The sequence below is a fragment of the Panthera leo genome, chromosome B1 (genome assembly GCF_018350215.1).
Source record: "Panthera leo isolate Ple1 chromosome B1, P.leo_Ple1_pat1.1, whole genome shotgun sequence".
Classification (NCBI taxonomy): domain Eukaryota; kingdom Metazoa; phylum Chordata; class Mammalia; order Carnivora; family Felidae; genus Panthera; species Panthera leo.
In genome coordinates this window covers 21,182,004-21,199,167 of record NC_056682.1, presented here as the reverse complement: position 1 = coordinate 21,199,167, position 17,164 = coordinate 21,182,004, and the positions used below count along the sequence as shown (strand labels likewise).

At 40.7% G+C, this 17,164-nt stretch overlaps 1 protein-coding gene across 1 annotated transcript in view; it reads right to left on the bottom strand.

Annotated features, from left to right (window-relative positions):
- Positions 1–5,808: 5,808 nt before the first annotated feature.
- MTMR7 (myotubularin related protein 7) overlaps positions 5,809–17,164 on the bottom strand; it is a 106,503-nt gene continuing 95,147 nt past the window's right edge. Inside the window, exons 9-14 of the mRNA XM_042934391.1 lie at positions 16,805–16,930; positions 14,963–15,012; positions 12,445–12,645; positions 11,028–11,168; positions 9,397–9,523; positions 5,809–6,271 (exon numbers count right to left, since the gene is read on the bottom strand). Coding sequence (XP_042790325.1) covers positions 5,909–6,271; positions 9,397–9,523; positions 11,028–11,168; positions 12,445–12,645; positions 14,963–15,012; positions 16,805–16,930 — 1,008 coding nt within the window. The 3' untranslated portion in view covers positions 5,809–5,908. The remainder of the gene's footprint in view (positions 6,272–9,396; positions 9,524–11,027; positions 11,169–12,444; positions 12,646–14,962; positions 15,013–16,804; positions 16,931–17,164) is intronic.

Below are 17,164 nucleotides of genomic sequence, written 5' to 3'. Positions count from 1 at the left end.
CATCCCAGGATCATTGTAAATGATCCTTTCATGAGCAGAATTCAGTTTGCAGTGTTCTGTTGAGAATTTTTGCATCTGTATTACCAGGGATATTGGTTCATAGTTTTTCTTTTCTGGTAGTGTCTTTTTCTGGCTTTGGTTATTGGTGATGTTGGCTTGTAAAAGGAGTTTGTGAGTGCCCCTCCTCTTTGATTTTTTTTTTTTTTTTTTTTTTTTGAAGAATTTCAGAGGGATCAGTGTTAATTTTATTTTAAATATTTGGTAAAATTTACTAGCAAAGACATTTGGTCTTGGAATTTTCTTTGTTGGAAGAGTTTTAATTACTGATTAAATCTTATACTAGTAAATGGTGTAATTCAGACCGTTTCTTCTTGATTCAGTCTCAGTAGGTTATATGCTTCCAAGAATTTTTACATTTCTTCTAGGTTTTCCTATTTGTTGGCATGTAATTGGTCATAGTAGCCTTTTATGATTGTATTCCTGTAGCAGCCGTTGTAATATCTCCGTGTTTGATTCATAGTTTTTTTTATTTGGTTCCTCTTTTTTTTTGATTTATCTAATAGTTTTGCCAATTTTATATTTTCAAAGAACTACCTCTTCGTTTGGTTAATGTTTTCTACTGTATTTCTGTTCTATCCTTCATTTATTTCTGCTGTAATCTTTACTTTTTCCTTTCTTATTCTAACTTGGGGTTCATTTTGTTACTCTTTTTCTGCTTCTTATTTATCTGGGAGGTTTATTGCTATGAGCTTCCCTCTTCAAACTGCTTTTACTACCTCTCATAAGTTTTGGTATGTGTGTTTCCATTGTCATTTGTCTCAAGATAGTTATTTCCCATTTCCTCTTTGATCCATTGGTTGTTCAGGAGAGTGTTGTTTAATTGCCATTTTATCCTGCAGTTTTCCTCTCGTTATAGTTATCTGGTATGATTTCGTTGTTCTTAAATTTGCTAAGAATTATTTTTTGTCCTAACATATGTCCTAACATATCCTAGAAAAATGTTCCATTTACACATGGGAAGAATATATTCTGCTGTTCAGATAGAATGTTCTGTATATTATTACTCTTATGTCCCATTTTGTCTATAGGCTGTTCATATCAGCGTTTTCCTTACTGATTTGCTGTCTGCATGATCTACCCATTGTTGAGTGGTGTATTAAAGACCCCATCTATTACTGTGTTGTTGCTTATTTCTTTTAGGTCTGTTCATTTTTGCTTTATGCTTTTATGTGCTCTGATTGTAACACTGGGTATATAAATATTTACAGTTGTTAGGTTATCTTGATGTATAGACCCATTTACCAGTAACCTTTTGTCTCTTATAATTTTTAAAGTCTGTTTTGTCTGATAGAAGTATAGCTTCCCCTGCCCTTTTTTTTTTTTTTCTTTTGGTTACCAATTGCTTAAAATGCCTTTGCTTCACTCTCAGTCTGTTTGCCTTTGAGTCTGAGGTGGGTCTCTGGTAGGACAGGTTATTGTTGGGTCTTGTTATTTTAATCCACTTAGCCTTTCTGTGTCTTTATATTGGGGAATTTAATCTGTTGACATTTAAAGTAATTGTTGATAAGGATTTACTGTTGCCTTTTTGTTGTTTTGTGGTTTGTTTTATGGATCCATTGTTCCTTGTTTCTTATCCTGTTGTCTTTGTGGTTTGATGTCCTGTCCTTATCAATATGCTTTGACTTGTCATCTTTTGTGTAATTACTACAGGTTTTTCCCTGTAGTTACCTTGAGGCTTACATAAGATGTTTTAAAATTTAGCACTCTGTTCTAAACTAATAGCAACTTTAATTGAACTACTAAGCTTTATACTTCTCATATTTTACTTAATGTTGCAATTTACATATTTTCTTATTGTGTAATTAATAAGACTATTGAAGATATGGTTACTTTTACTGTATTTGTTTTTAACGTTTAAACTAGTCTTATGACTTACACACCACCACTATCCTATTACAGAATCCATTTTTAACTATCAATACTAGTGAGTTGTACACTGCCTTATGTTTCTATGCTGTTAACTAGTGATCTTTTATTTTCAAAGAACTCCCTTTAGCATTTCTTTTAAGGTAGGTATAATGGTAATGAACTCCCTCAGCTTTTGTTTGTCTGAGAAAGTCTATCCTTCCTTTATTTTTGAAGGACAGCTTTGCCAGGCATAGAATTGATTGAAACTTTGGGTTTTTCTTTTTTTCCTCCCTGTATTTTGAATATGTCTTCCCATTGTTTTCTGTCCTGAAAAGTTTCTGTTGAGGGGCCCAGCCTTATTTGGAATTCCCTTTTATTTTCCCTCTGTTTTCTCTTATTGCTTTCAAAATTCATGGTCTTTGATTTTTGCCATTTAATTGTGAAGTGTCTTGATTTAGCCCTATTTGGGTTCACCCTGTTTGGGGTCCTTTGGGCCTCTTGGATCTGGAGGTCTATTTCCCTCCCCAGGTTTGGGAAGTTTTCAGCCATTATTGCTTTAAATATACTTTCTGTTGTTTCTTTTTCTCCTTCTAGAATTCCCCTAATGCAAATATTATTTGCTTTCATTGTGTCCAGTAATTCCTGTAGCCTCTTTTCACTTTCTTTCATTCTTTTTGCTCCTCTAATTTCAATGGTGGTTTTTTTGTTTTTTTTCCAGTTCACTGCAGTGTTCTGCATGGTTGAGTCTGCTTTTAAAACCCTTTATTGAATTCTCCAGTTAGATTTTTCAGCTCCGATTTTGGGGCTTGTGGGTTTTTTTGTTTGTTTGGTTTGGGGATGATTTCTACTTTGTTGAACTTCTTGTTCATGTATTGTTTTCATAACTTTATTTAGTGGTCTGTGTGTTCTTATAGCTCACTAAACTTTATGACAATTATTCTGAATTCTTTATCTGACAGCTCACAGGTCTCCCTTTCTTTTGGGTCAGTTACTAGAGCGTCATTCATTTCCGTTGGTATGTCATACTTACCTGATTTTTCAAGATCTTTGATTCTCTATGTTGGTCTCTGTGCCTTTCTTTAAGTGGTCTCCTCTTTCAGACTTAGCATGTTTGATTTGGCAGAGACATTTCTTCACCAGTCAGCTTAGTGTGGGTTTCTGGACATGTCTGCTGGTAACATCCTTGGGTAGGTGGGGCCTCCTAGTAGAGTCTATTTTAGGCAAGCAGCTGTTAATGCTCTGAGGTAAGGGGTATGGCACTGGCCAAGAATAGCTAGATAACACTGCTGGCCCGGTTCCCTCCTCAAGGGAAGCTGTGGGATGATCTTCGTGATTTCCTGAAATCTCTGGTCAGGCTTACTCGAAGGTTGGGCCTGGGTACTCCGTCGGCCTCCGTTCAGGCTATGAACTAGCTTCTCCGCCCTTGCAGGGCGGCTGGATGGGACCCGGGGCCTGCACGGCTTGTTCGGGGACCTGATTCGGGAAAGAGTGGGCACCTAACGTCCTGGTCAGATGAGGCCACTGGTTTTGCTCTCCAGAGGTGGAAAGCCCAGAGCTATGCTCCATCAAGTGACACTGTAAGTGGGGCCGTTGGATGAGCTACGCATTTCCCTGTGTGCTCTGGTAAGGTCCCCTGTGCGGCCGGGTTGAAGGCTGAATTCAGCAATAAGTAGGCTACGAATTACTTTCCCCGGTTGGGTGCAGCAGGAAAAGCAGCTCAAAAGCCGTCAGTGCTTTCTTCTGGACTCCAGTCAACCCACGCCTCGAGTCCCCTGGCCAGACAGAACCACTGCATTTGCTTTGGCTGGCGTCAGTTCTGCCCACCTGCTTCTTGGCTTAGGGCTGCTGGGCCACACAGCTTCCAGGTATTCTGGTGAGCCCTTCCTGTCAGAAGGGGCAGGGGGTCACATTCTGTAGGCACAGGGGCTGGAGAGGGCTATGTCTCTGGTTCCTGTTGGAGCAAGACTGGAAGGGCCCGCTTGAGGCGACTCCCAAATTTTCCTGACTAGATTTTCTGATGAGGAGGGACTGGGGGCCGTGCTCTGCAGCAGGGGTAGCTGTGGCTCAGCTCTTCTGCCAGGGCGTGGGCAGAGCAGGCAGCAAGGCCAGAACTCCTTCTTTGGGGACCCAAATTTGGCAGGCCTGAACCTTGCCAAATTCCCCGGTCAGACTGTGCCACTGACCTGGCTTGCAGATGAGCGTACACGCTGGATGGGACTACTGCTTGGTCTGTGCTCCTAGGAACGCCGTCTTCCAAGACCCAAGCGCTGGTTGTTGGAAGCCCCTCCCCACTTCGTCTCAGGCTCCTAGAGGTTGAGCCCCACAGCGTTCCCCGAAGTCCTTGTGGAGTGAAACCAGAGTATGGGCTCCAACTAAGTACAACATTAGGTAGGCGGGGGGCTGGATATCACCCATGGGCTCTCCCCACCGGAGGAACCGGAGGCTTAGGGGAGAAGTCTCCACGTAGTGCTGAGCCAGCGTGGGGGAGGGGCAACGTGGTCAGCATGTAGCTGTTCCTCTTCCCCTTCCAGTGCAGTCCATCTTGGTCTCTCTTGTGCTGTGGGGTGCCTTGGCCTCACTCCTGAGCTCTAGGATCCTTTCATTGGTGTCCTATCCAGGAACAGTTGTTAGTTGCCTTGTGAAGGGGAGTATACTCAAGAACTACCTATGTTACCATCTTGGTGATGTTACTCCCCTCCCCTCTCTTACCTTGTTCCCATTTCAGCAAAATTTTTAATACGTTACCCTATTAGCAGATTTCAAAATATTGATGTAGACTGTAAAAGTAATCCCTTTACATTATAGAATGTACCGATAATTAAAAACCACACAGTCGTAAATGTTTGTTATCTCCGTCCAAACTTTCTCCGCTGAGTTTCTTCAGATCAAACATTTATAACCCAGTAAAGTCCCATTTGTTACCAAAAGACAGGAGAATGATTCTGCTTCAAGTGTGCGTTTTAGCAAAACAAACTTTTCAGAACTTTCAGCAGTCAGTTGTTACTGTTAAATCATATTAACCAGGTACACAGTGTCTAAAGTGATCGGTGCCAAACCTTTTTCTATTTGTTAAATAGGACCACCAGATTCTCTAGTTTTTAACTGGTATTTTTCCTTATCAAAATATTACACTACTAACTTTGTTACACTTCAGGAGTCATGGTGGTGGTAACACAGTCTCCGGAGTAGTAATAAAAGGTTGTTGTTTTAAAATGTTACGTTTTATAACATTTACAGTTTAAAATGTTATATTTAATGTGATCTGAATTCTTATTTACGAACCAAAGAGTAAATGTTATTTCTATTTTATTAGGTATTAGACCCGTTAGAGAAAGTGAGTTATAAGTTTCAGCAATTTTTAAATGATGAGATTGCAGGAAAAGGCAACAAGATTATTATAACAATTCAAAATATATTATCTAAAGAAAAGTTAAAGTGATCGTGAAACCTGAAAAGCTCAAGCAATTACAGACCTCGTCAGTTACAGAGACATCTGCTAACCACAAGGGGTATGTTTCTGCCGGGTGCTCCGTTACTAGAAATACCGGTAACAGAGGGAGGAAGGCAATGTCAAGGGATTTCGAAAACAAAATACGTATCTGGAAGTGAAATAAGGGTGAGGGCTGAGAACAGCAGGTGGGGGAGAAGGGGTCGGCACTCTGAGCAGATGCATGCTGTGAAAGGAAGATCTGTGCCAATAACTCAGGTGATAGAAGAGGTCAGCGCTATGTAGTAAACAAAACTTTCAGAATCCGGAACTAAAAATGGGGAATAACTTTTCCTTATATATGGTTGGTAAAAGAAATGGTTACTTCCTGTTCTTCAGCATCTAAAGAAAGTAAAAGCTGGACTTTTTTTTCCCTTTCCATTGCTACGTTTTATAATTCTCAAAGACATGTACCATTTCTTGAATGATTTTTTTATTTTGAATTGCACTGCTCCCTTCTTTTTGGAAAGTGTCTCTTGTGTGTCCTTTATTTTGGAACTCCACAGAGAAACTTCAGGCAGTGAGAAACACAGCTTCGTCAGAATCACGGTCCTTGCCACTGTCTTCGCTTGGTGCACACTCCCCACCACTTGGGGACCGACAGCTCAAGTCCTCCACCCCGGACTCTTGATCGCTGTTGGCCGACAGATCCGGATCTGAGCTTTTCAAATTGTCTTGGGTTAGAATGAGAGCAGAATCTTCATCACCTTGTGAAGGACTCCTGGATGGAAAGGATTTCATGTTTCCACTGTAATCCTGGGGAGTGTTGGCTGTGCTGTTGTCTGAGGTAGAAAACCCTGAGTGTTTGCTGGGTTCACTTTGCTTAGCCTTCACTTTAGTGTGATTTAACTGGACTTTCTGAATTTTTTCCAGCCTCTAAAAAAAAAAAAAAAAAAAGGTTTTTTAGGGAAAAATCATAAATAATTTAGTATTTATTACTTTCCACCTGGGCATAATCTTAAGAACACGGGATTTAAATGGACTTGGGTTCAAAGCTAGACTTTATGACCTCGGACAAAATAGATTATGTGAGACTTGGTTTCTTCATCTCGAATTAAATGAAGGTAAATACCAGCTTTACTATAGGTTTTCTATAAAATGCAAAAAAAGAAAATAATAATATAGGTAAAGCACCTGGCAATCAGTAGTCATCCTTTCTAGACCTGTAATGTTTTACATGATGATTTTCATCCTATAAACTCAAAGTGCATTTATAAAACATCAGGAATGAGGTGTTTATTATCTAATTTTTTTAATTAAGAAACATCACTTAACCATAAAACACCTCCTTCTAAAGTATACAGTTCGGTGGTTTTAGTATGTTCGCAAGGTTATACAACAACTCACTACTACCTAATTCCAAAATATTTTCATCATCCTCGAAGAAAACCCCATAACCATTAGCAGTCACTCCCCATTCAGCCTCCCACAGCTCTGGCTGCCACTAAGCTACTTTCTATCTCTATGGATTTGCCTCATCTGGACATTTCATATAAATGGAATCATACAACACATATAACATGTGTCTGGCTTCTTTCCCTTAGTTCATGTTCTCGGGGTTCATCCCCACTGTAGCACGTATCAGTACTTCGTTCCTTCTTATGGCTGAATGATACTCCATTGCATGAATATCCACATTTTATCTCTTCATCGGCTGATGGACATTTGGGTTGTTCAAAATACATTTTACCAGATTTCATCCTTTGGTGTCAACAAGGAGGGGTGTTATAAGATCAAGTATTACATATTCATTTAAAAGCATTCATCTTAAGTTGTTATGTGCAAAGAGCACTGTAGTGGGCAGTATGAGTAATTGAGATAGATACAGATCCAGCCATAAAGAACTTGGGTTATGGAGGCAGAGTTCAGGTGATGTAAGAATTTGGAAGAGATAAAAATTATTTAAGAGGGCAGGTGGGATAGCTAGAGGGAAGAGATCCAAGTAAGCTTCAGGAATGGAGCGTTTTAATAGGACTCTGAAAGAATTAAACTCAGGTGCTGGTGATGGTTAGAGCATTTATGGCAGGAGGGACAGTGAGAAGAAAACCACCAAAGTAGGAAGATGTCATTGTGTACAAGAAGCAGAGAGCAGTTGAATTTGAGCAAGGGGAATAGTAGAGAATAAAGCTGAAAGGGTTGATTAGGCCAAATTGTGGGAAAATCTTAAATGCCAGGCTAAAGGGCTTTGACTTTGTTATAAGGGAAAAGAGCCAAAGGCTTTTAATTAAGGTGTTTTCAGATTTTCTAAGTAGTTTTTTTCCTTCATTTTTAGTATTTTAACAAAAAGAATATTGGAACAGACCAGGAGAACAGTTAGCCTTTCCTAAAGCTTGGGTATCTTTAGGAAGAGTAAATAAAACTGGCTGAGTAAAGACATGTGTGGACTTGAAAATGGCAAAACTCATAGAAGTTTTACCAGTGCTCCAGAATTCTAAAAACCTAAGCTGTGCATCATTTCACTTCTCTGGGTGCTACTTAATTCAAGGTCTCTCTCGCCCTGGTGGCAAGTCACAGTCAATCACTGTGGCACTCTAAAGATTCTCCATCAGAATCTCTAGGCTTAAGAGCCCTGGCATTAGGGTTTTTGTGAGGTGGTGGTTTTGATACACGGAGTCAAAAACTGTTCTCCAATCGTGTAAAATTAACGTAGAGCTCTCCACATAGGTCTCAAGAGGATTTGTTGAACCCTTGCAGGTTTATAATAGAGTAAGATTTATGCTTGCCTTCAAAATTTCTCAAAACCAGTAGTTTAACTTGCTGAATGTGTTTTATCCATCTGGCTCCTGTATGTACTTGAGTGTACAACCCTAGACCTAAGATCTTCTACTTAGATCTTGAAAGGCGATGTTTCCTAGGAATGTTATGGGAGCATCAGAGGAGTCTGCCTCACCAGCTACCTCCAAATGACTATCTTATTGGTGGGGTCCCTGAACCATCATACATGTCCCCCAGGCCACCCTTTTAGGGGCGACCTCCAGATGACTACCCATCAGGTAAAGGAAGTAGACTTTGTTGGAACTCATCTTGTGATATTTCGCCGACTTCCATTTAGAAATTTATCAAACTAAAGGTAAAAACCTGGAAGTTCTTTTCACGTCATAGTACTGTTTTATGCACTATGATGGGAAATCTTAGTTTATTGACATTTTCCCGGCCTTCATCCTAATTACTTTTATCTGTAGTATGTAAGATCTCAAGGGGGCACAGAAGCCTTTTCATCCTATTTAAACCTTTAGTCTCAATTTAGAATTCAGGTCCAGACAACAGCAATCGGTTGCCAATTCTCGAGCAAGTGAAAGACATGATGATGCCATGGAGAGTTAACAAGGTGAGTGAAGCAGAGTGAAGCAAAGAAGCCATGCGGTTTTAGGGAACCGCTAAATAAACTGCTAAATAAAATAAACCGCTAAATAAATCCAGTGGTATCACTGGAAGCAAAGTTATAAAATCAGCAAAAATGTGTACATTATAACCGTCCTGTCCAATTGGGAAATTATAAAAGCCAAAAACTAGGCTGTTGGTAACTCGGCCTCGGCTGTTATCATGTATAGGCTAATATAATAATATTGAAAGTAATAATAAATTTACAAAAAAAAAACAAATTTTTACAAGCACATAAAACAAAAGTGCAAAGTCAGATTTTGTTCTTTTCACTTTGAATCCCACCTTTTTCACGTACTCTCCAGGAAGATTCCTTTTGGTTCTCTCAAATAACAGTAACAAGATAAAATGTGACCGATGGTGGGGATAGGCGACTAGTTCAGCAAACCCTGTAAGTGAGCCCCCAGCCAGACGCCTGAAATGTGCTGAGTGCCGAGGTCTGGGCTTCGGCTACCTGGGCGCTCACCCGGTGGCCGTCTGCTTCAGGTTATCCACTCGGCTAAAATGTAAAATGGCTACGTTGCCTCATTTCACGAACCCCGAGTCACGAAAGGCCTTCACGGAACAGTGTTTGTCAGGAAATAAGCACAGAAAGTAGGTGAACAGGAAGTGTGTCTTACTTCTTCTAGGGCCTCTCGTTCTTCCTCCAGCTGCTGGGTTTCCTCCTTCACCGCCATGAGGTAATCGGTAACAGACTGTCGGGGCTGCAGGCCCTTTTCAAAGCGGTTGTACATCCCACTCCAGAACCTGGAAGAGACAGCAGAGCTTTACGATGCCACCATCTCCCAGTCTGTAAATCACGCTCTCGAGTCTTCTTAAGGTATCTTTCTTTCATGCCAGAGGCCCAGAGTCCTAATAATAACAAATCACGTTACATAAGGTAATGATTTCATGCTGGTACTTTCTTTCGCTTGGGAAGGTAAATTCATCATGAGTCTGCTTGTACCTGTGGTCCTGAATAAGAAGGCCCAGATCTTTCTTAAATAGACAGAAGTAGCACACGTTATATTCTTCTTATTTAAGAAAATGGCTCTTAGTTTTCGCATAAGCTTGGAAAATTAGTGCTTATACTCTCATTTAGAATCTCTCAGCTGCAAAGGGAACCTTCTAAATTTGAAGGTTTGGGCTTGTTTTTATCACAACCACCAAAAATTGATATTTCCGTTTGCATCAAATCTTTTTTTTGTTTGTTTTAATCCTACACAACAAAGCATACTGGAATGCAGATGAGAAGAGACAGTATCATCACAAGGATGTCTGCAGATCCACATTTTACTTAGAAAAGCACTTTGAGGGCAGGGACTTAGTGCCATTCATGGTTTTCTCCATGAAACCTAGCACTGCCTAGAACAGTGCTTGACCCCCAATGACATACTTGACTGGCTATTACTAACGAATTAGGAGCATTATGTGTCTCAGCAGCTCTCAAGACTGCTATTTTACACAAACCATGGAGACTTTTTTTTTCTTTTTAGTGTGGCAGAATTAACATTTTTTCAGAATTCTGGCAAAATAATTAAGATAATTCAGAACAAACACAAATTGAGGGAGGAAAAACACTGTAGAGGAAGAAAAGCCACTAAGTACGTTGGGGGTGAGCAGGGAGAAGGAATGTGGTTTCTCAGATGATTCCGTGTATTTGTCTTTTTTGCTGACCTCTGAGACATCCTCCCGCATCATAAAACTTCCATATGGAGAAGAAGCCAAAGGCTAAAATGTAAAACATGCAGCTCGAATAGAGTATATACGATGCCACTCTCTCCCCATCCCAATATAGACAGTCTTAAAATAACTGACTTCCACAAGGAAATACTTCGAGTAGGAGGAAATTCAGCAGAGAAAGAAGGTAAGTCATGGTCACCACCTAAACTTGTGATTCCACATCTGACTTACAAGGCACTTGGTTTATTCCATCCATCCTTCCTTTCCTCTGTCCCTTCTTGCTTCCTTTCTTCTTCCCTCCCTGCTTTTTGCTTTTAAGTAATACTGGAACTTATACTTTGCAAGCATCATTATTATAAAACACCAACTTCTAAAGACAGTTCCATATTTAGAGGGAAAGAAGAGGGAGAGGAGACACTGGCAAGAATATTAGATCAGATACTTAACAAGCATCCTTCTTTGGTGTGTTTTATGTCCAAAAAAAAAGCCTTGAAGCTCAGTGTTTCATATGCTTTGGCCTCCAAATATTAAACAGTGGCAGAATCTAAGTTCATAACCATACCTAGTAAGGTCCTAGAGGGTTACATACTTGTACAGGAAGTTGCACGGCGTTGTGGGGAGACGAAGGGTTCCCCTGGTCTGGCTGTGATCGTCTCTAAATAGAGGATTCATGTAGTCGGCCCGATTCTTCCACAGGTGAGCCCATAAAGAGTATGTTCTTTCTTGAATTCTGTTATAAAGAAAATAAGCCTGAAAATTATCTGTCTTGGTTTATAGAAATCGTAGATGTGTACTTGTCAAAGCTGGAAAGGGACCACTAATTGTTACGTGCATATCCAGTGTCCCTGTCCTGTAGCAGGGAAACTGACAATCTGAGTGTGTGACTTCATGAGTCAGCAGGAGAGCACCGTAACAGTCTCAACTTCTCTGCTACCTGTACTGGCCTGGACAAGATGTTTAATTCCTCTGAGTGTAAAATAAAACTGCTATGTAATTGGGGGGAGGGGATTCTTCTGCAAATAGTCATTGACGTTGTATTATTTGCCAGGTACTATTTAAATGCTTCACCTGTTTTCTCTCATTCGGTCCTCACTGAACTCCTATGAGATCTGTCCATTGTACAGATGAGGAAACTGAGGTTAAGAGAGATTAGGCAGTTTCTCAAAGTCCCATAGCTAGTGAGTGGAATAGCCAGGATTCACACCCAAGCAGACACCATCAAATTGGCTGGTCCGTCGCAGCAAACCACAAACTCGTCTAGGAAAACAGGTGAGCTTGAAGGATGCCCTCTGCTACGTTGAAATCATTACCATTTAATCAGGAATCACACTTGAAGCTCCCGAGAGAAAAACCACCCAGTATTCACAAGAAAAAGTGAATGTCATATGGTCTGTTCAGACAGCATAAAACCAGTGGAGTCGATTTTACTTGATCATTTCCAAAATTAAATCAGATTATTACTATGTACACTACAGTTAACATCATTTTATCTTATGAAAATTTCAAAACTCTTCTGTCACTGCAGTTCATAAAGCACTCTGCTGTTAAGCTTTTGACTTTGTAATTTATTTTAAAGGCTACATTTCACTGACTTCCTTCTCGATAAAAGCAGTACAGTTTTAATCTTAATGAAAGAATGACTTGGGTTTCAAATCTGCTTCTTTCCCAGTTAGATTTGTACCTCTTCTTATGAGAGTATGTCCACTGCAGATGTCTGTTTCCTTTTAAGCTCAAAAATCACTTTCTCTGACTCCAGGAAGTTTCCTTTCAGTATTCGTGTCAGGTCTACGGCCCTGTCCGTGGCTGTCACTGGGGTGTGTAAGCTCGTACCTCACTTTGTCGGGTGCTGATACCAAACCAGGTATGAAGTGGTGTCAGGAGAAGGAAAGTAACCTTAATCTGTCAGTACAGATATGTAGCTACAACAGTCTTCGGAATTTTAAAAGGCCGTCTGAAATTCTCAGTCACAAAATCCTTAGATAAAAATTAAACAGCAAAGCACTCACTTGAGTTCTTGTCGCTCCTTCTGGCTGTTACACAGGAAGTTTCCAAACTGGCAGGAATAAATGTGATGTTGAATGTGAATCAGAAATCTCTCATTGAACTCAAAGGCACAGGGAAATTGTTCCATTAACTGCCAGACACATTCGATGAACTGATCGATAACTGGAGAGATTTCTTTTGGATCACCATCTAGATTGCCATATCTATAAAACGAAGTTGGGTTTGTGGAATGAGAAGGCTATAAATGCAAAAACAATCACAAAATAAACCTCAGTTTCTAAATAAACCTTACAGACCTGGAGCACAGAAATGGAAAAAAACAAATTCCACTTTCAGGAGAAACTTTGTATTGAAGGTCTTGGGTAGAGAAGGGACATAAGGCAAGAGATCAAATTCAAGGGAACTTTCCACGGCAGAAGAGCATTCTTTCATTCAAGATTTAAAAGTACATCAGGACTTCTGAAGTAAATCTTGGACTTCATTTTAATCAGTGACTTGTGGGAGTGTGGGAAGAAATGTCTAAGCAACTTTACAGAGTTTTTCACTTTTGCACTGTTTTGTTGGGAAAGGAAGAGGAAGAAAGAACTTGAAAAAACTGTGGCTTCCCAAGTATCTCAGCGTATTTCTAGAGCAATGTCAAAACCTATCACAAAGTTATTTCCGTGTGGCCAGATTCCCATCTGCCTTCAGATCTCCCATCTTGGTTTTCCAAGAATACATCACAATCTCCTCCCTCACATTTATATTGACCTTTAAATGAAGACTGCCTAGTCCTTTACACTATTATGTGAATCTTACAGTTCAAAAGGATGATTTGGGTGCCATCAAATACAAAATAATATAGAACCTCATCTTCTCAGCAATGGATAACCAACTTTAGGAATAGAAATGAGCAAAGATAATCAGTTTAGGAGTTTTTCCAAGAGTGAAAACATTAGAAATTATCTGGAAACTTCTCAAAAGTTTTAATTCCACTCAACTTGGTAGCTTTCTAAAGGGTTGCCTAGGGGCGCCTGGGTGGCTTCGGTTGAGTGTTCTGCTTAGGCTCAGGTCATGATCTCACAGTTCTCTAGCTTGAGCCCTCCCTGGGGCTCTGTGCTGACAGCTCAGAGCCTGGAGCCTGCTTCGGATTCTGTGTCTCCCTATCTCTCTCTGCCCCTCTCCTGCTTGTGTTCTCCCTCTCTCAAGAATAAATAAGCATTAAAAAGGCGTAGGGGTGAGGAGCGCTAAATATTCTTTCCTGATAGTCTTCAGCCATCTCCACCTTCTTTCTGTCCATATCCTCTGTCTGAAAGATGCTAACTGCCTAGAAGATAGAACCCCAAAACTGAAAATAACAATGTGATCTTAAAAAGGTTACTTAATGGGTACCTGGCTGACTCTGTAGAGCATGTGATCTTAATCAGGGTCATGAGTTCAAGCCCCATATTGGGCTTGGTGCCTACTTAAAAAAAACGTCAAATGTTTGGGGGCTTTAATATTCTCTTTTGTAAAACAGATTCATTGTGCTTTCCTGGAAAAATAATTACAAAAAAAAAGAGTTCCAGAAAACCACAGAATAAATGATTAATGCTAAATGTAAAAATGAGAACATTAAATATGGGCAGTTCCATGAAGTTAGAATTTACTTTAGGAAAACACATTGAAACAAAAGTGTATGTCAAATACCTAACTCACTTATTACCATGTTGCCTAAAATTTAACTCTTAGCACCATAAGACTAGATTACACCAGCTACAACATTCACCGTTCAGAGATTAAACACCAGAACACGTGTCCGGCATCATCAACACTGACCAAAAGGACGCTGGTGGCTCTAGAAACAACAGCTTCTGTTTACTGAAAGGTTAGTTATATAGCGAGGCAAGGAGCTAGACGAGTTACATACACTTTTTAAAAAGCCTTGCTATAACCCTATGGAACAGGGAATGAATCCCCATTTTGCAGATGGGAGACCCCACACTAAGGACCACGCCACACAGCCCATAAATGCCACAGCCTGGGTTTGGGGCTGGATCTGTCTCGCTCCAAAACTGGGCTATGTTCCCTCTCCTCGGACATCTGGGACATACTTCACCTGTGACACAAATACCCAGGACAAGCCCAAGTTCGTTCCCAGTGTGAAAGGTCAAAGAGAGACTGTTCCACAGACATTTCTCATCTTCCAGCTCAGAAAGTGTGTGCACTTCGAAAATGGAATAGTTTAATAAATCAAACGTATGTGGTAGGAGGAAGGGAGAGCTCATCCTTTCTAGGCCAATGAATAAAGAAGTATTTGTCTTTTCTGGAACAATTTAACATTAGTTTAGTTCTGCCCAACAAATAAATACTGAGAGTGCTCAGAACTTCATTTATCTGTGATACGATATATACAACAAAATTTTAGCTTTTTGAATAAAATCCACAAACTTTAAAAATAAGGCTATTTTCCCCCTCACTCAATTGAAAACTCCAGAAATAGATCTTTCTATCCTAAACATCAAAACAGATTTTTAAGGTTTTGATTTTTTTTTTTTTTACCTGTGATTAAATTTATGACCAAAGGAAATCCAGTCCTTTTCAATTAATACCTACACAAAAAAGAATATAAGTATCACGGAGAGAAGCAAACAAGGAAAAATAAGAGACCCCAACCAACAATGCTGAAGGATTCAAAGGTTCTTGGAGTAGTGACTATCCTCAGGTAACCTGCAAATGAATAAGCACTCCTTATCCACCAATGTAGAGACGCATATGCACAGCAGAAGGGCAAAGGTGAAGGTCATCCACAGGAAAAATAAATGGGAATGGACATTTGAAAAGGGGGTAACAGCACCAGTGGGTGCTTCCTACAAACCACTGTTCATATTACTTCACGTATAATCTCTTTTCACTGTGGGACAAGTAGAATCACCCATTTTTCAGAAGGGAGAACTGAAAGAAGTTAAATACTCCTAAGATCAGGCTAGTAGGAAGTGATTGATGCTAACTCATAACCTCGCCCTTTCTACACCCAAGCCTGTCTCTTGACCATTATGTCTTCAGTTATATCAAATACCAACGTCCTCACAAGAAACCGTTGGGAATATTTTCCTGTGATCTTTATTACACATCGGAAAAACTGTAAAATGATGGGAGTCTGGGACATGGTAGAGGAGTTCAGCCCTGCTTTGGATTTGAGGTAACATGAGTGTATAATCTCCAGTTATCTGAATTAAAAAAAAAAATTAATAATAGAGAGCAATCCTGTCACTATCACCAATGCTCTAAAATGGCCAGAGATGTCCCTTGAAAACAATATGGAGTGGCTGAAGTTTGCCCTCGACGCCGCATAAATTTAATGGGGCAGAATCAAAAGGAGTCAGTGGCGGAGGGTGGCGTGAAATAGCGTGTGACCCCAAAGCCCTCGGCTGTCCAAATGGAAATGAAGGAATCCTAACCTCGGTCCAGGGGAGGGGTCTGAAGCAGGAGTATCACTGAAGTCTCAATGCTATCACAGGTCACTGGAAGTTCTCAGACACTTTCAAAAACAGAAGAGAGAGACAGCCCATCACAAAAACCTGCCTCTGCCTCTTCCCTCCTGCCCCCCGAGTGCCGGGGGACAGTACTCGATGAAGGGAATCTAGCAGTAGAAGCAACACGTTCGGCTCCTGTCGGCATCTCGCCCCAGCATGGATTCAGGATCCACTGGAGCACTTTCTATTAAATGGCTCAAGAGGCAAGAGCCAGGCAATCTGCCAGTCACTAGGAAGCCCCTGCCGTCATTTGAAGACAAGGGTTCCACCTCGGCCAGAGCGTCACCACTCCAGGCAACTACACCAACATTCTGCACTTGGACGTGACAGGTCACGCTGTGACACACACCTAAATGGTGAAAATCTAGGAAAGGGTGGACTTCATACTTTCAACAAAGAACACAAAAACACTGAAATTCTCAATACTCCAGAATTGTGAAGGACTATCTAAAACATAAAAGCAGTCAATGAAAACGGTTTTTCCTCTCAAGGACCTTTTGCGTGCACGATACAGAAAATGTTTGCTCCGAGTATTTTTTTCTGAAAAGCATTTCCTGTTATTACATGTTCACGTGTTCCCTCAAACTTGAAATAGTTATGAGCAAAGAGGATGTAAAACTCACTACTTTGCAAACTACTGAATATCTTGTGTACTCGCCCCCAAATTCACATTTAATAGTGCCAAATCGAATGGGTCCCAACATCCCAGAAATTCAGTTCCCTTCTTTACTCCGAGACCATTTTCCACATTTTGCCTCTTAATCTTGCTGACGGACTGAGAGAAAAAGAACAAGAGGGAAACAAATTTGCTGCAAGTTGTCCACTCTGTTCAAGGCCCTGCGTGGGACGCGAGGCGGGTTACACTCACCATGAAGCCCTTCAGAGTCCGGTAATGCGGATCGAGCAGGAGGCTGGCCACCGAGCACACCTGGGCGGTCCTGTCCCAGCCATCAGAACAGTGAACCAGCACACTCACCCCTTCCTCTGAGACTGCCTGAAACACACGGGACGGGCAAAGAGTCAAGAAGAATGGGGACAAAAAGGAAAAATGTCTCATCAGAACTAGGTTTGCTTTTATACCTACAGAAAGAAAAAGAAAAAAAAAAAAAACCCACATAACCGAAAACGGCTCAATTCAGTGCTCATGCCCCATCCAGTTAGGGGAGCGTAAGGGCTGGCTTGGTGCTGGTGACCAAAACTTTTCCTTCCCATCACACGCCCAGAAGCC